Raw genomic sequence first — 20,082 nt, forward strand, 5'->3', positions numbered from 1 at the left:
GCCAGACTGCAGCAGGATTGGGCAGAGGGGAGTGAGGAAAGGGGAGGGCGTGTCGGATGGGAAGCATGGTGGAATGAGACAGGCAATATTACCCTATGTACAGGCATGACTGCATGAACGGATATGACTCTGTATCATGAACAGCCGGAGAAATGAGAAGCTGTGCTCCACTTGTGTACAATGAGTTGAAATGCATTCTGTTGTCATGTACAACTAATTAGAACAAATTTTTTTAAAACTTAAAGGCAAAATGAAGTAATCTGTTATTTCTAATTACTGGTTAAACTTTTTTTTTTTAGAGTAGGCTTATCTATAAGAAAAACAGTACAAAATTATTTGCAAATTTTTAATCTTTTTTTTTTTTTTGTACTGGGGATTGAACCCAGGGGTGCTTAACCACTGAACCACATTCCAAGCCCTTTTTTGTTTAAGATACAGGGTCCCACTAAGTTGCTAAGTACCTCGCTAGGTTGCTGAGACTGGCTTTGAACTCTCCATCCTCCTGCCTCAGCCTCCCAAACTGCTGGGATTATAGGCATGCTCCACCACACTGGGCCAATTCTTAATCTGAAGCATAACAAATAATGCATCTAACAGTGTAATTTACTACATGCATATAAGATCTAAACAAAGATATAAATGAGACAATAAAATTTAATTAAAAAAAATTTTTTTTTGTACCAGAGATTGAACCCTTAGGCCTAACCACTGATCCACATCCTGGAGACAGGGTCTCCTGAGTTGTTTAAGGCCTCGCTGAGTTGCTGATGCTGGCTTTGAACTTGAGATCCTCCTGTCTCAGCTTCCAAAGCCCCTGGTATTACAGGCTTGCCCCACCACACCCAGATAAATAAAAATATTTTTTTTAATGTTTTAATTTTAACTAGAACTGGGGACAGCTTTGTGGTAGAGCATATGCTTAACATGCTGGGTTCAATCCCCAGAACTGCCCCCCACAAAAAATTAATTTTTACTTTTTAAATAGTCCTCTAATTAAAGCCCCACACTCTTTTGGTATTAAGGGACTAAGTCATTTCCTAGATCATCCTTAATTCGCCCTTTAATTCTTTTTCTACTTATATACCTGTGAAAGAAAGAATGCCAGCTCCTTACAGCTGTTTGCAGTTAAAAACAAAGTTAGGCTTTCTCCCTGGTGAAAACCCAACAGCTGAGCCCTTATGTACACACATGCATACAATCATTAAACTATTCTATCCTTTGTGAAATAAGCAAATAATACCATCATCACATGTTTCTTTTTTCCCACTGATAATGACCCTGGTTTTCCTGGTTACATCAACCCTCCTACTTCTTCCCCTTTCACCCCAACGGACCAACCCTATACTTCTGCAAGGTGATAAGGCTGTTCAGACTGAGTCAAATCTATAAATAGAACCCATTTTCTTTTATGTTAGCTTTCCCTAGCAAATGACTCTCACTCATCATCCTCCAACCAACTGAGCAACTTAACCCAGAAAAACATGTACACATATCTGCATGTTTGTGGATACCCATACACATCTAACTCCAAGCTCATAATGCCTTCTCAAATGCATTAAAATTCTATATCATTCATTAGGTCAGAATGAAGCGGCAGGAGAGCCTATCAGGATGCCTGGAGCTTGTGGAGCTGCTGCAGCCAAGGCTACTTTACAAAAAGTTCCAGGTGCCTTTGGCCTTTGTTTTTCCTTCTTATTATTTTTCCTTATTTATGAAAATGCAAATGTGGGGTGTACTCCTTACTTTCTTCCAGTTCTTAAACATTTTGGTTATTCAAGAAATATAAACATGGGCATCACCCGTCAGATTAACAGTCACTTCCATCTGCTGAGGAGAAGGGGTGGCTAACAGAAAACAGAGAAGGTAAATCTTCAGTGACATATTTAAAAGACATAGCAGAGGCGGCTAAATTTACACAGGTGAAATTTAATTGTGACTTCAAAGGAAGCCCCCTCTACAGTCTTCTAATGAAACATTAAAGAGCAAAAGATTGATGTGTCAGTGAAAATAGTCAACTCTTGGCAAAAAAGACAGAAAGAGCCTTGGGGCACCTTTTCTGAATACTCAAAATGTGGTCTCTCAAAATCATGCAAAAATATAAACAATATATATTATTACTATTATAAAACCATTGTGCTACAACACAGAGAAAATCCCCATTAGCACATAAGTATATTTTATTTACTTATTTTATTTTTTTATTTCTTGTTTTTCTATGTGCATAATCAATTATTGTTGAAAACCACACTACATTTATGCATTCTGATCTATAACATATTTTTAAAGGCATTATATTCAATCATGTGAATGTCTCAAAACTTAACTGAGCTCTCCCTTTTGAACACTAAACTGTTCAAGTTTCTGTGTATTATAAAAAATGTTCCAACAAATATATCTAAATATATCTAAAACTTAAGCTGTGTACAGTGGTGTCCACCTGTAGTCCCAGAAGCTTGAGAGGCTGAGGTAGGAGGACTACTCTGACACCAGCACGGACAACTTAATGACATTTTCATCTCAAAAATAATTGTATTTATACATGTAAACGTACACACACACATACATATACCTAAAATTTAAGGTGCACCTCTGATTATTCCTTAGGGAAAACTGCAGAAGCAGACTGAACAAAGGGATCTGAATATTTTTACAGCCTTCCCTGCACTCTTCAAAACGGTAACACTAGTTTTTTAATGAATTTAAAATAACTTTACAAATCACCCAGTCCTATTATTTAGTGCAACTAGATGAGATTTGCATAAGAGGTGATTAAATTAAATTTCTTATAAAACAAATAGAATTGTCAGGTAACTAACAATTAAGTGTTGCTTAATAATAGACTTTATATTCTGAAAGTTTTGTTCTCATTAGTTATATTTTGGAATTCTGATATTACTGTTTAAATTATACTTTAAAGTTTATATTCTGATTATAAATCACTGCTATTTATAATCCTGATGTAAGTTAACTTTCACTCTAAGATACAGTCCCTAATAGTACCAATACGGAACCATTTGTGCAAATGAATGACACCCATGGACAGAAATGCTTTTTGGGGGGGGAACTGGAGGTTAGAATCAAGGGTTGCTTAACCACTGAGCCACATCCAGGCTTTTTTTAATTTTTTAATTTGAGACAGGGTCTTGCTAAGTTGCTGAGGCTGGCTTTGAACTTGCCATCCTCCTGTGTGTCACTGGGATTATAGGTATAAGCCACAAAATCTAGCTCAGGGAACAAAATGCTTTTAAGAGGAATCTAAAAAAATCCAATCAGCAAATGTTTCAGACTAAAGGCACAAGTCATTTCAAATGCTACCTTGACACTAAAACAAACGTTAAGAAGTCAAATGAAAAAGATGGGGGGAAAATTCAAAGTTTTTAAATTCTAAGAGGTAAAAACTAAAAGATCAAAGTAAAAAGAAAAAAAAGTACACATGCTAAGGTGTATTCCATATACTAGAAAACCTAACATAGTGAAAACATGAATAGAGATAGCAGTAAAAAAGCAGTGAGGAGGAGGAGGGTGGAGTAGAAGAGAGTGAATAAATGATGTGTCCTTCTGTGATGTTACCAGCCAGAGTTATAGTTCACTTTGGTTGCCTCCTTATTCAGCCACCTCAATTAAAAACCAAGGGAAAGATTCTCACAACAGCCAAAACTGACAACCAGGTGCTTCTCTCATAATGGAGAAATCACTCTGAATCTTTAGCTTAAACAGATACTAAGAAATTTCATTATGATTTTCTTTTTCAGTAGCATATGAAAAGTAGTAAATCAGAAGCAAAAAGACTTCTAGAGACTAGTATACTGTTAACATCACATTAACCAGTGATAAAGGATACACGCATTCTACCTCCAACAACAATCAAGAATTTACAAGGCACAGTACAGCTGACCCTGGAACAACATTGGTTTCAACTACTCAGGTGCACTTACTTATTTATATACAGGATTTTTTTTTGTTTTTATACCTGGGACAATTTGAAAAAACTCACAGATGAACCTCATAACTCAGAAATACTGAAAAAAATATGAAAAATGTATAAAATATATGTAGATAAGTCTATTTTGTCATTTATACTCTATACAAATCAACTATGAAAAGTTAAAATTTATCAAAGCTTTTACACAGACTACACATGGCACCACTTGCAGTGGAGAGAAATGTAAACAAATGCAAAGACACAGTATTGAAACACACTGCATAAAATCAACTGTAGTACATAGTGTGCTACTACCATGTTTTGTAGCTACCTCCTAGTGCTATCAGAGTGGGCAGGTGAGCCCATCTTGCATCACATGAACACGTGTGATACTGATCATCTCCGCAGGAGCAGTCCACTTCTCCAGAGAACTGCATAGCCATCTCTCACCATTCTGGCCTATTTCCTACCATACAAAACACATACAGCATACAAAGTGTTAATCAATCGTTTATGTTATTAGTAAGGCCTTTGGCCAACAGCAGGCTACTATCAGTTAAGAACTGAGGAGTTAAAAGCATTTTGTGGATTTTCTACTGAGGGGGGGGTCAACACCCTTAACCCCATGGGCCAACTACAGTCTCAAGAGAAGGGACTAAACAACCCTACACTTTACTTATCCCTAAATAGACTAAAGAATGACATCACTAACAAATGAAAGATGCTTAAATTATGATCAGTGAGTTCTGGTAAACAGAAGAAACTGGCCTCATTTTAAAGGGGTTTACACCCTGGGTGGTTGAAATTTAAAACTGGAGACAGGCTTTCAATACCCAAAATGTCCACTTAACGTTGAACAGCTAATTCCCAAGCAAAGATAATTACAGTACAATAAAAATTAAACAGAGCTACATTGGTAGAAAAACCATAATTATGAGAATAAAGAAAATGTATCTTTATGTATCTGAATAAGATAAACATGGTGCTTAAGAGATCAGTAATCAAGTACAACTTGTATCATCTCAATCTTTATTCTAAGTGTAATGAAAGCATTTTGAGCACACCAACACATCCCATTTGCGGTAGCATGCATGTTCTTGTGCCCCCTGAATCTTGGTCAATTTGTGTTTTTCCAAGAAGTTCAAAGCCACACCAAAAAACCTGCTGTCAAGTGCTTGCCTAACTAGCATGCTTGGGGCTGTAGGTTGGACCATCAGCATAGAAAACACAAACTGCCACCACATGGGTCCTTCCATACTTTATATACTAGAGAAATTTGCACTTTTTCACTAAACAGTTAACAACAAAAAATTGTTGTGATTTTTTATTCGATCAATAATTTATATCTGGCAAATTTCTAAGTACTCACAATGTGCCAGGGGAGCCGACTACATGTAAATGTAGCAAATTTAATCACAGAAATGTAAAGACTCTAGGATCATCTAAAATATGCAGTTAGGGGCTGGGGCTATATTGCCTAGAATGTATGAGGCACTGGGTTTGAGCCTCAGCACCACTAAAAATAAATAAAATAGAATATGAAGCTAAATAAAATCAATCAACCTACTACTATTGTCCAACCAGCCTCTTCATCTGGTAACATCATCAATTTAAAACTCAAACAAGATTCCAAATTTCTTGTGTATGTCAATGAAATATAAATTCATCTATATATTATCTTCCTCAGAAAAACACCATTCCACATTAAGAAAATATGAAAGATTTCAGTCCCAAAGAGTAATATTTTCAGATATCATGTTTTAAAAAAAAAAAAAAAAACCTTAGAAAAGTATCTAAATAAAAAATTAATTTTTATGACCACTTTACGTCATTGCAGCCAATTTTGAAATGAAGTTAAACAGGACAAGAGTTGATCAAATACATGATCTAAGATCGTTCTTTAGAATATCTAAATCTGATCTTGTGGGTGATCTAACTTTCCAACTTTCAATGTCAATGCCTCACATAAAAAAAAACACAGAGAGAACAAATGTGCCTATGAGGCAATCTCGTCCAAAGCTCACTCAAATCTGAGATGATCAAGCCTCTGTTTTTTCAATTAAAAAAAAAAAAAAAGCAGAACCCAAAGGAATATCCCAAGGATGCAATCATCAAGACCCAGCTTATGAGACATGCTACAGCACAGTTGAATTCAGAGAGTATCTCAACACTTGGTTAAAACACACAGATTCAACTTCATCTCCCTGAAACCTGAGGCAAGCTCCTTTGTCTCTGGTGCTTGTATGGAAGCACTTGAACATGGTTCTGTAACATGTGCGCCTCACATTACAGTACTGGCGTGGGGGGAAATGACACAGTAGCCTAGACCAGTGCTCTGAATTCAGATGAAATCCCAGCTTTCCCCCATTAAAAAAAAAAAAAGCCACCTTCTGCTTGAAGGAATTTTTAAGGATTTCATGGGAAAATATATAAAGAACACTTAGCACAATGCTTGGCACAGTCCAGAAGCAAAAGTCACCTAATGATCGAATAAATACAAACCACAATCAGAAAAATTAAATAGCTGTAGTTCTTGTCTTCACTGATTTCATCTAGTCACATTCTTACAATATCTACTGGATAATAAAATGCCAAACTGGTCAACAGAAAACCAAAACAACAACAAAGAAAAGATAACTTGCAGGAAGGAAGGCTATCAATTTCCAAATAGCTGAGCCTGACTATAAGTACTGAGAATAGTTTAAACACAGCAAATACCACCTGACCAAATGTTGTCATCAAGAAAAGGCTGGGCTTGACCAGACCCCTCAAAGGCAATCAAATTTATTTTCTAATTAGGTAAAAGTTCTCAACATAATCATCTTCAAGCACATTTTAGTAACATGGAAAACAGTTTTTGAAGGATTTTTAAAATGTCAACATTATTATTCTGAACCTCTTTGGTTTTTTCACTTTAAAAAACAATTAAATCAACCAACTTCTCCATTTGAACAGTAGGTGGCGAAACTCACATACTGAGCCAGCTGCTGCAAAGAGAGGAGGTAAAATAAAATACAAAAGCTCAATAAGGCATCTTCCAAAACATTCATCAAAACTGTTTAAAGCTCCTAATTTGAAAAGAAAAGTTTTCAAATAATATGAAAATACTTACATCTCAATTTGTCCAGCATTTTTCCACCACACATGGTTGCTAACATAGCTTTAACTGAAAATACGGTCAACTTGCCTCGGCCCTCACTGAAAAATAAATATTAGAAATAATTGCTATCTGGAACCACAAAAGCAATCAAATGTATAACTAAATATTGAGCAACCAGTAAGCTGATTCCTGCCGTTACACGTTACAATTCGGCAACATTTGAAAGCCTGGATTTTTTCCTTTGTATAATTAAGAACTTCATCTGTACTAGATGAAGAACGCTAAAGCTAACCTGAATAATCTGGAAATGAGTTTTAGAAACTACATAAAAAGTAACTTCTATTGGTTCTGTAGGCAGAGGCCAGATGGATGAACCCGAATTGTTTCCTACCCCCTAAACCCATTAAATCCACCACTGAGGTGTTTTAAAGCAGTCAAAACTGAGGGACCATCTGGTTTGAAAATAACTCAGAAATGTGTCCTTATTTCAGGATAACAAGCTTATTGTTATGCCCTAAACAACAGGGTGCACACTGCTTTAAAGATTTTATAGTACATTCATCTTTGTTTTTACTGTAACAACCTTTGTCACCACAGAAATGTTTATTCTAAAAATCTTAATCCTGCCTCTCTCAGATCTTCCAATATACCACTGTGAAAAAAGGGGAGAGGATGGTAATATTAATTCTTTTTTAGGAACTGGAAAAATGAATTCCTAAAGAAATGGTGCACACCACCAGCAGAACCAAGTAGCCCTGAGGCTCCCTGTCCATGGCTGCGTTCCACCCTGTCGGCTATGCCCTGGTCTCATTCAGGTAAAAACGTCACCAATTGATTGTTAAATTTGGCATACGTAAGTTAAAGATGGGTCTTTGTGTTAATTTTACAAAGCTTACGCTCATAGAGCTTCACAGTGACTTAAATAAAATATTTTTACAATAATGAGAGCTATATCACCTTGGTCTTGAAAAGCAAATATCATTCATTTATATTCACTAAAAGAAGCCCTAACACAGTGTTTCCCCTTTCCAAACCACCTTTGTACATATAAAGATCACATCTGAGAAAAACAAATGGTCTATAAAACAGAAGATTCTCAGTAAAAACACAGCCAGGAAATACAAATTTTTGTTACACTCAGATTTTTCTTGGGGCTGAGTTTATTCATCAGATAAAAACATAACTCTTCAGAAATAAAAACACTGTTCCACATAAAGACAATACAGCACCTGGAAATGATGAAGAATACCTCATGGTACAAGAAAGGCAAAAACCAAAGGATTACTATGTTAGGAGGAGTGGAATTTTAGGAACCTTAAAGAGCTATCAGTGAGTCAAAGTCAAACCAGTGGCCTAAGATCTGGCAAGATACTAAAGACTACACGCTGGGAATGCCAGGAGTCTGAGATAACCGTAAGGGAAAAGCAGGCACCTAGGAAATGCCTTTGCAAGGAAAAGCCTTCCTTCCTACTGACTTCCAAGGTGATTATCACTGATGGCTCTGATACTACAGGAAAGGAATTATGTCAAATGTGAATTATGTTAATGATAGGTGAGGAGTCACCTCACACCTAGACCAAGCACAAGAGCTGGTGTGGAAACGCAACAATTTTATTCTCTCTGTGGTAACTGAGCCCTTTACAAAAGACAGCATATTATCTAGACACAGTTAAAGCAGGAAAGCAAAGGGAGGAGAAAACTGTTTCCCTCCCAAATAATTTACACACTCAAGAAGTCTAAAATGATGGCTTCAAATGTGCATATTCATAGTCATTTATTGAAGTATTTTCTAAAGGCAAAAGACTGGAAATTCCCAAATGTTCATTAACAAAAGACTGACTATGCTGTCAAAAAAGAATAAGAACAGGGCTGGGGTTGTGGCTCAGAGATAGAGTGCGTGCCCAGCATGTGTGAGGCACTGGGTTAGATCCTCAGCACCATATAAAGTAAAAATAAAGACATGTGTCCACCTATAACTAAAAAATAAGTATTTTTTAAAAAAGATTGAGAATAATATATGAAAGCTAAAGAATAATATATAATACTGTTAAATTTTTTAAAAAGCAAGCAAGAATGTATACATGTATAGAACAAAATAGTTAGAATATTGTCTAGCAATCATGTTTAAAAGGAAGAAGAAAAATATATCCTCACATACTATTTGTACATGTATAAACCATCTGTGAAATAGTAAGAAAGCAAGAGCACTGGCTGCCTCCAGGGTATGAGGAGGCACTTAACAAAGAAGAATTAAATTCAGCCTCAATTCCTAATACTTTCAGAAAAGTAGGAAAAGAAATTTTCTCTATCTGGCATCTTTAAGAATAGTAATAACAGCACCTAACACCAAACTTACTTTTGAAAAACTGATTGCTTTTGCCCTAAGATCAAGTCAAGAATGACTGCTCCTTTTAAACATGATACTGGAGAACCTAGCTGGTGAGAGAGGACAAAAAAAGGGAAAGGGTTAAAAAGCATGCAGATTGGAAGAATAAAACTTGTCTATTCCAGAAAATATGACCAGGTATTTATAAAATCCCAGCAAACCTACCAAAAGGGAGAAAAAAAAAACTATAAAACTTGGTAAAAACACTATAACACATGAGGTTTAGCAAGGTTGCAGAATACAAGCTCAAAGCACAAATTCAATTTTATTTGTAAACTAAAACATACTAGCACATAAAATATAAAATACTTTGATAAAAAGCCTTTTAGGGGCTGGGGCTGTAGCTCAGTGGTAAAGCGCTTGCCCTGCATGTGTGAGGCATTGTGTTCGATCCTCAGCACCATATAAAAATAAATAAAGATACTGTGTGTTTATCTACAACTAAACAAATATTTTTAAAAAGGCTTTTAAAATATTTTCAAGATCCATATGCTGAAAACTACAAAATACTGGCGAAAGAAATCAAAGAAGACTTAAAGATATACCTAAGATATTCAAGTTCATGAAACAGAAAATTCAATATTGTTAACATGTTAGTTCTCCTTAACTCAATTAGAATCCTGTTGTTATTCAATGCAATCCTCAGAGGTGAGGAGGAAAGATACTATTTTTCCTGCCTTTTACACAGCACTTAATTTAGCACATCACTCTGACACCAGATGTGTGGGGATATCTTCCCATACACCAAGCAATTCTGCAGCAGACACTAGCTCTTCCAAGTCAATTCAATTCTGCTACTCTCTACTTGGAGATGGATCAGATCTTGAAGTAAGATAGAAGAAAGAAGAAATGAGTACAAAGGAGACATAAAGAAGAAGAACAGGAAAAAAAATATTTTATTTCATAAGTTCCACATACTCTTCCAAAGCCCGTCACACCCAAGCCAGTCTCTTTTTCAGATGTGTTACTTCCCAAATTTCTGGGAAATCTGTAATACCTGGGCACTGTTAAATTAACCCCGTCCCCTGAAAAATAGATTAAGAGACATGATATTTCAAAAAACCTATAATTTAGGAGACTTTCCAATGCTATCTCTTGATCAAATAATGAATACCACATCAGCCTAGGAACCCTGAGACTGACCACACTACCAGGAGCTATCGTGAGATCCCCAGAATTATATCATTTCTACATGGCTGTCCATATCCACCCCCAAGTTTCCTTTACAAAAATTGGGAACCCCCAAAATGCATCTCTCACTCTCAAGACAGCTCTCGTTCTCCCTTGAATATGTACTCCTTGCTTTACCCCAAAAGACTTCTCTGGAGATTGCCCTCATTCTCACTTGAATGTGTATCTACTTTCCTAAATTAACCTCTGTTTCTACCTTTGATGAGCACATTGAAATTCTTTTCTGTCACGTATGCCAAGAACACTGCTGGTCCTGAGTCCAGTTCCCCTTCTCTCCAGGAAATCCTTGGACCCTTCTTCAGAGACCCCTCATCTCCCATGATATCTTACAGATTGAGGGCTCAATCCCACAACACTGCCCTTACTTTCAAAGCCAGCTGAAGTTGTAGGTGGTCATTTACACTTCTGACCATCCAGCTATACATCAAGGATCCCCACAACCCGTTCCTTGCATTCAATTAATTTGCTAGAGTGCTTACAAAATTCAGGGAAATATGTCTACTGTTTTTCACAAAGGACACTACCAAGCACACTGATGAAAGAGCTGCATAAGGGTGAGGTATGTACATTTGGGGTTTTTTATACAGCTTCAATGCATGAGCATGAATGATGAAATCACTGATTAACTTAATCTTCAGTCCCTCTCCACTCCCCAAAGCTGGGAGATGGGGCTAAAAGTTCCAACCCTCTTATCACACAGGTCAGTTCTCTTGGCAACCAACCTCCATCCTGAGGCTATTCAGGGAGCCCTCCTAAAATCACCTCATTAGAACAAAAGATGTTCCTAACACCCAGGAAATTCCAAGGGATTTAGAAGAGTTGTCAGACATTCCTATCATCAGGAAATTACCTAGGTCTCAGGAGTGCCCTGCCAGGAGGCAGGGTCAAAGATCAAGAATCTGAACAAAAGATTCCCCTATTGACACTATTTACCCAGTATTAAAAGCTCAGTCTCAAGAACCAGGGCGGAGACCAAACTTTAAAGCTGAAGCTTCTCCTAGTATCCCATCTCTGAGAAATGACAAAGGTTTCAGAAGCTCTGTGCCAAGAACTGGGGACAGAAACCAATATGTATATTTCTCTGGTTTTTTTGGAAGGGGGGGGGGGGGTACTTTACAACTTGAGCTACATCTCCAGTCCTTTTTATCTTTCATTTTGAGATGGGGTCCACTAAGTTGCCAAGGTTGACCTCAAACTTGTGATGCTCCTGACTTGACCTCCCTAGTAGATGGGATTAGAGAAATGTGTTACTGTGCCCAACTTACATTTCTTATTATTTCACAAATCTTAATAAAACTCACAAAAAGGGAGCCGGGCATGGTGGCGCACGCCTGTAATCCCAGAAGCTCAGGAGGCTAAGGCAGAAGGATCACGAGTTCAAAGCCAGCCCCAGCAACTCAATGAGGCTCTCAGTGACTCAGTGAGACTTAGTGAGCCCCTGTCTCTAAATAAAATATTAAAGGGATGGGGGTGTGGCTTAGTGGTAAAGTGCCTCTGGGTTTAATCCTCATGTTTAAAAAATTCCCCATGTAATTTTAATATGGTCCAGAGCTGAGAATCGCCAACACAGAGCTTTGAATGTGATACTAAGACTTAGTTCTTATTTTGTTGTCAATAAAAAAAACTGAAGATTTATCATAATGAAAGATTTAAGAAAATTAACATATGTTTGTATAAATCTTTCTGGTTCCAAATCTCACTTTCTTCCTTCAAAGAGACCAAATAATATCTGTTCCTTGCTATACAGAAGAAACTAATGACACCTGCACAAACAGGAGAGTGTAAAAGAGCCCAACACAGTAAACAAGGGAGCCAGGCTGACTTTAAGCTCCTCAGTGAAAAAGGTGGTGTGACCCAGGAATGGGTATCTGTAAACTCCTTACAACAACAGGTCTTACTGGGTACTATGATATCTTTACTTCTAAAAATTATTATAATAATTAGCACTTACCCAACATTCTTCCTAATCTTCAAAATATTTTAGACACTAATATTTTATACTTCCCAGTCTTTATTCAAAACATTCTCTAATTGGACTCTGATGTTACATATAATAGTCCTAAGATTTGGTCTTATATCCAAATATAGAATAATAGATACAATTTTCAATTAACCTGAAGCAGAAAAAAACACTTTTATTCTCTTCCATTCATTAATATTATTACTAGTCTCCATGGCTGGTCTTCAATCAAAGAGTCTGTTCATTTACATAATAAGCTAGATCAGGATGTTTACAGTAAGAGGACTCACCAACCCCTCAATTATTACCAGCAATGTATGGTCCTTTAACAAGTTCATCTCTCATACCCATGTTTACAACCATTTCTCTTGTCCACAACAGCTAAATGGCAATCTCCACATAACCCTCCACCCAACAAACCACAGAGCTCCTCTCCTCTCTGCCAGTGCTTAATGTAAAATGGTTTATTGAGGGTGAAGGGATATGCATCAAAGTGTCAGTGTGTACTTCCATGAGACAAAGAGAGTGTGTGTATATATATATATATAGCTGAAGGAGTTTTAGGTGTCAGAAATTAAAGGTGAATTTACCGACAGAAGAGATTTGGGAAAATGCTAGTGAGTGCTTAAGTTTAAGAATCTGTTCAGCTGGCATGGTGGCACTCATGTGTAATCCCAGCAACTTGGAAGGCTGAGGCAGGAGGATCACAAGTTCAAGGCCAACCTTGGCAACCTAATGAGGCCTTAAACAACTTAGCAAGACCCTGTCTCAAAATAAAATAGGGCTGGGGGTATGGCTCAGTGGTAAAGAGCCCCTCAGTTCAATCCCTAGTACCGAAAAATAAAAATAAAAGGCCTGGCTTCAACACTGAGCCCTTTGCCATGAATATTTTTCTTGTCAGTAAAACGTCAGTCTACCTTAAACCTAACTGCAACTTCCTATACAGACACAGTCCCCAAACAAAGCAAAGGGAGAGTCTCACTTTTACATTTCTAACACTTTTCACAATTCCTGCATCCTTCCTCTGCAATTAGGAGCATGCAGAGAGAAACTGCAGTCATCCAGCAGACCAGTGCCCCATGATGATGCTCTTGAGCTAACTGATTCTTCCTGGAAGAATTTATACTTGATCCTTCCCACCAGACATCTGACATTATTCTTTATACACTGGTCAAGTTGCACTTAAAATTGAATAGTCAGTTGCCCCTGGTCAAGGCATTTACAACCACACAAATGCCTATGTTTTCACCACTTCCTATGTAAATAAGAGCCTGTACAGAATCAATTCAAATCAAACAAAGTTAGGGAAAGACACTTAACCTGATTTCATCAAAAATAATATAACTCACTTAACATGTGACCTACAATACCCTGCATAGTTGATTAGTAAGTCAATATTTAAAATGCAGCTCAACTAACAGGGAATATTAACTAACCCCTATCCAAAGACAACAAAATCAAAGGAGAAAAAGGTACTATCTGACTAATTAAAACATAAAATACATAAATAATTTTTAAGAAGGTACTGTCTGTCAAGGATGGCTATACACAGGAAACTTGCTATGTTAATATTTCAACCCCACCCAGAGGGAAGCCTTCCAGGGACACCCTCCCCCAAGGAATATACAGATTCCCAGACTTCTCTGCATGGTTCATTTCCATAGACCTATCATTTTACACACATAACCACTCACATGACTTCTAAAAAGAGTTCTTATTATCCAACACAGAAAACACCATCAGCTCTGCGCCAAGTAAAGCAAACAGTGAGTCACTCTGAATAAACACGTGTATCTGAACACACAGGTATCATCAGAAGCCTCTGCAATCCTCGCCTGTGCCCTGTGACTGGGAAATTGTTCATTTCAGTTTAATAAAGTCCCAAATTCTGCCTTTTGGTATTTAAATTAACCTCGTCTTAACGATTTGTTTCTTGGCTGTGCAGTGCCAAATATGGGCTTGCGATTCAAATTAATACTTTTGAAAACAAGGCTATGGGGAATGTCTTTTTACTTAAGAATACAAGCTATTTCGACATCTTTAGCAAACAGTTGTGGATGCTGCCAAGCATAAATAAGTAATTCTTGTATGAAAATAGACTTCTACTTTAGAAACACTATTACCAGTCCAATTATCACACGTTGCTAAGAGGAATAAGCATTTCTCTTTGATTTTCAAAAACTCATATTTTTCCAATTAATCTTAATTTATAAAATTCCACAGTGAATAGATTATGCGATAATCAACTGCAAATCAAGAACCCACTTGGCAAAAAAAATGTCAAACAGCTTAATCAAGTAAAATCAACTTGGAATATTATTCAATTTTGCCACAATCAGAACGCCTGCTGCTTTTCATTTCTACCTCAGACATTTATGAAAAACCCAGCACTGTACTAACTGAAGAATCAAATAAATACAAAAGAATCTGTACTCTCAAAAACTTTCAGTCTCATCTGTACACTTCGGATGTAGTTCAGAATATCATATAATCAAAAAATCAAAATGATATAGACAACTATAGGTCATCAGAGGGGTGAAAATGAGGCTGGTGATAATAAGGAAGGCAATGCCATAGATAAAAACTTGAAGCGAACCCTGAAAAGGACAAAAGATTTGGATGACAGATGAAAAGGAGATGGTACTCCGGGCAGAGTGGGCAGGGGTGAGGTTGGGAGCAGCCACATGCAAAGGCGCCAGAGATGAGCATGTCCAATGGAAAATCACAGAAGCACCTCAAGGAATTTAACTGAAGCCTGGCGAGCAGGAAGGTGAGGACCAGTGCAGTCAGACCCACAGAGGAGTGGCTTAACGCAAAACCATGAGAGCCTTGAAGGCTTCTGAAGGGTGAGTTACATGATAAGAGTAGTGTCTTCATCAGATTATCTGGAGGTGATGCACCCTGTGGCCTGGAGAACAAAACAATGGCAAGGAAAAGGCAATACCTCAGAAAAAGTATCCTCTGCCTTTTATGAAAAAAAAAATACATATATATACACACACATACATACACACACACATATATATATAATACACACTATAAAAAGGCAGGATGAAATAAGCACAAAAAATAAACATAAAGAAATCTGAAATATTAACAAATAGTCAAACTCTCCCAAAGGTCTGCCTATCTTGAAACCAAAAGATTCTTGTTTGGAAATTGGCACAAACAATGACTTCTTTGAAGAAAAGCTACAAACCACAGAGTAAGGTGAAGAGTACACCCCTCCTTCCTCTCTGCCCCCTGATTCCACCGATGGGCGGCACTCCAGAGGAGCTGCAGGCACACATCCCATCACATCCTACAGTAGTACGCAGTCACCAACCCTAAGGAGAGATGCAGGCCCCAGGCTCCACTCCTGTCCTCCTCAGAGCAGCAGTTTTTCTCCATTTTGTACTAAATCCCCCCACTTAGGATTTCACTATTTTAAACATTCAAGACCCCTAGCCCATTCCCTATTATTTCTTGGAAATGTCCTAAAACAGTTGTGATCAGAACCTAAAGAGTGAAACCTGCTGCGGGGGTGGGCGATTTCCCATTCAGCACATCACCCTAATTTTATTTGGCTGATATTTTTCTTGTCATCTTGAACACTTCTAAGAACAAGCAGGGACATAAGTACATACTGTAACCAAACACATAAAATGTTTGTGCCGCCTAGGAAATTATAGTTTTGTTTGGAAATCACTGAGGCAGACTGTAACCTGATATTATCATTTTTTCAGCCATGTCTACTCTGTACTCCACTAGTCAGGCAGATTCAGAATTCAATTTGCTTCGATTTTAAATGGACTAGTTTATTTCTGCTTTGCGCTTTTTAAATAGACTAGTCTGTTTCTGCTTTGCGTGTGTGCGTGTGTTGCTGGAAATTGAACCCAGGGCCTCACACAGACGAAACACACACTGTTTTATACTATTTTGTTTTAAATGTCTACTATTAAAAGGCAACTATAAAATCATTTAAAGGTATTCAAGGGGCTGGAGTTATGGCTCAGTGGTAGAGCGCTCGCCTAGCATGTGCAAGGCCCTGGGTTCGATCCTCAACACCACATAAAAATAAAATAAAGATATTGTGTCCAATTACAACTAAAAATATATATATTTTTTAAAAAGTATTCAAATTAAACTGCTAAAAGAAGACTATAAAATTATTGCTAACCATATTTTCAAACAACAGGAAATATCTCATATAACTCTATCATAAATTTTAAAATAAAATAGATGGTCCCCAACTTATAACAGTTTGACTTAAATATTTCTTGACTTTGTGATGGTGTGAAAAGCAATACACAATGAGTAAAAATCATACTTCCAATTTTGAACTTTTTAAAAATTTAAATACTGGGGACCAAACCTAGGGGCACTCTACCACTGAGCTACATCCTAGTCTTTTTTGAGACCTCACTAAGTTGCAAGGTTGGCCTCAAACTGGCAATATTGTTGCCTCAGCCTCCTAAAGATCTGGTGTTACAGGGGTGCACCAAATTTTCAATCTGGATTGAAATTAGCAAAATGTAGCCAGCTCAAATTTTCAATCTGGATTGAAATTAGCAAAATGCAGTAGGTCATGCTCTCTTCATTGCAGGACAGAGTCTCCAGCTACATCTCCCAGTCACGTGATCAGCTCCTGGTGGGCCATGTGGTCATAAGAGTAAACAGCAGGTACTCTAGGTGCACTGTGTTGCTCAGCTAGGATGTTTAGTAGTTTAGATGTATTAAATGCATTTTCAACTTATGATGTGCTCATTGGGATATAACCCACAGTAAGTTAAGTTAAGGAACATCTTTATGTATAAGTTATTACCCTAAAGGAATCTTTAGGTTGTTCAAATTAGCAAAGATGTTTTCTATTAAGTATTATTTTAGATGGCAAACACTAAGCCTGGACTGTTCAACAATAAGTTCAATATTCACTGTTTATAGATTTTATCCAAACCTAGTTTCAATAGGTATATTTTATTTTCTTATAGGTTTGTTTCATCTTTATTTTTCTTATAGGTTTGTTTCATTTTTAAGGTGGAATTTCATCATACCTCTGAACTAACACTTTTGGCAAAGGCCACAGACTCATTTATAAGGCAGAAATTGATGAAAAAACACAAGAGGAGGGCTGGGATTGTAATTCAGTAGTAGAGTGCTTGCCTCGCATGCGTGAGGCCCTGGGTTCGATCCTCAGCACCACATAAAAATAAATTAAAATAAATATATTATGTACATGTACAACTAAAAAAAATGCTTAAAAAACACAAGAGGAAAAAAGATATTCAATTGTCAGAAATAAAGTATAAAATAAATTTCTCAGGAACTCATGAAATATTATCCTCTCCTACACAGGAGCAAAAAAGAGAAAAAGTAGCTATCAAAGAAGAATGCCCTCTCAGAATTAGTATATGAAAATTTTAGAACAATAACTCACAATAAGATAGGTCTACAGCTGCATGCAACATGAATGCATCTAAAATAATGTCAACTTGAATCAAATGTGTGAAATATGATATGTCAAAAACTATGTAATGTTTTGAACAACCAATAATAAAAATTTAAAAAATAAAAATAATGTCAATAGGTGAAAAAATAAAGCAGATAATAGTATATACAGCATGATGATACCTTTTTATTATTATTTTTTCTTCTGCAGTACTGTGGACTGAACCCAGGGCCTTGCACATGCTAGGCAAGTGCTCTATCCCTGAGCTATGTATCCCCAGCCCCATAACACCTTTCTTTTTTTTTGCTGGGGAATTGAATCCAGGGCCTTGTGCATATGAGGTAAACATTCTACCAACTGGGCCATATCCCCAGCATAACACTCTTTTTATAACTAAATAAAAATAATTAAAACAATAATCAAGCTGAGTGCTGTGCTTTGGATATGATGTATCCTCCAAAAGCTCATGTGTGAGACAATGTAAGAAAATTTAAAGGTGAAATGATTTGGTTATGAAAGTCTTAACCTACTCAGTTCCTTAATCCACAGACATGGATTAACTGGGTGGTAACTGAAGGCAGGTAGGGTGTGGCTGGAGGAGATAGGTCACTGTGGGTATGCCTTTGGGGTTTATATTTTGTCCTTGATGAACAGAGCTCTCTCTGCTTCCTGATTGTAATGTACTGAGTTGCGTTCCTCCTCACCACCCTTCCACCATGATGTTCTGCATCATCTCGGGCCCAGAGCAATGGAGTCAACCATCTACGGACTGAGACTTCTAAAACCAGGAGCCAAATAAACTTTTCCTACTCCAAAATTATTCTTATCAGGTCTTTTGGTAACAGTGAAGAAAAGCTAAATAAAACACTGAGGATGTAACTCAGCAGTAGAGCATTTGCCTAGATGTGTGAGTCCCTGGGTTCAATCCCCAGTACTGCAACAAAACAGAATACTCACTAAACAATACTTTATCCCTATATATGTGACAAACTGTATTTCAGAAGCAAGGAAAGGGTAACACAAATCAGGATAGTGTTAACCTGAACTAGGTTCAGGTCAGTGGGACAGGACAAGACAGCATAGAGATAAATGGAAGTTACTGCCAATAGTAGTATTTCTGGATTAGATAGTGGGTGCATGGATGTTTATTATCCCTAAAACCAAATAAATGAGGGAGAGAAGAAAGTACTACAAAATGATCAGTGAGCAACCAGGGCAATAGTCCAGGGAAAGGTGAAGACACACTGGAGAAAAGCATCACACTTGAGATATCAGGAAGCAGAAATGACAGGACTGAGTAATTGGTTGGATGTGGGGACTAGAGGAGAAGGAAGACTTATAAATGATTCTCAGATTTCAGGTTTAAGAAACTGAATGGACAGTGGGATCACTTCATGAGAAAGGGTTCCACAAGTTTATGATGTACTGCATGAAGCTTAGGGTGACCACTGTAGTTGTCTCCCTCATATTTAATCTACCCATTCCCACCACAGAGTAGCATGTGGTCAAAGTGAGATTAAACCATTCTCTGCTCCAGAGACACACATCCTGATGTGTTTGAGCTAGCAGATACAACACCTCCACATATCTGACCTAAGGGCACAGTTCCAGAGGGAAGTTCAGCTACTTCTGTTTAATGCTGAGAAAAGGTGACTCTCTCCCTCTACCTATACCTAAAATGGGATGCATTTGGTGGCTGTTAGCAAGCATTTCTTGAAGTCAGCCTAAGGGTGAACCTAATAGGAAAGCACAGCTGGAAGCAGAGTAAGGAAATGAAGCCAGGGCTTAATGCAACCAAGATCCAAGCCCGGCCTCCCTCTGGCCCCAGTTACTGTAAAAGCCCATGTAAGCAGCTTTCTCTTCCTCACAGCTAAAGACACTGAACTAATACCAAGAGCTGAAACAGAAAGGGGTCTGTAAGTAAAAAGCACTAGAATGTGAAAGTGCCTCAATGCAGAACAGGAAGGCAGATCTCTCCCTCCTGCTGGGAATGTGGATAGTCAACTTCTGCCCCATGGTTGGACCAGACCACAGGATAACCTGCACTACAGTGGTGCGGGACCCAAGAGGTGGGAAGAATGAGGCTATCCATGTT

General features: G+C 37.5%; 1 protein-coding gene across 18 annotated transcripts in view; it reads right to left on the reverse strand.

The window, feature by feature from the left end:
• The window catches only part of Dtnb (dystrobrevin beta), a 234,482-nt gene that overhangs the window by 161,528 nt on the left and 52,872 nt on the right, over positions 1 to 20,082 (reverse strand). For all 18 annotated transcript variants that reach the window (XM_058578414.1, XM_058578416.1, XM_058578412.1 and 15 more), the window contains one exon: positions 7,035 to 7,120. In XM_058578414.1, coding sequence (XP_058434397.1) covers positions 7,035 to 7,120 — 86 coding nt within the window. The remainder of the gene's footprint in view (positions 1 to 7,034; positions 7,121 to 20,082) is intronic.

This window comes from Marmota monax, unplaced genomic scaffold (genome assembly GCF_021218885.2).
Source record: "Marmota monax isolate L192 unplaced genomic scaffold, Marmota_monax_Labrador192_F-V1.1 WCK01_AAM20220418_F8-fsc00010, whole genome shotgun sequence".
In the NCBI taxonomy this organism is placed as follows: Eukaryota; Metazoa; Chordata; class Mammalia; order Rodentia; family Sciuridae; genus Marmota; species Marmota monax.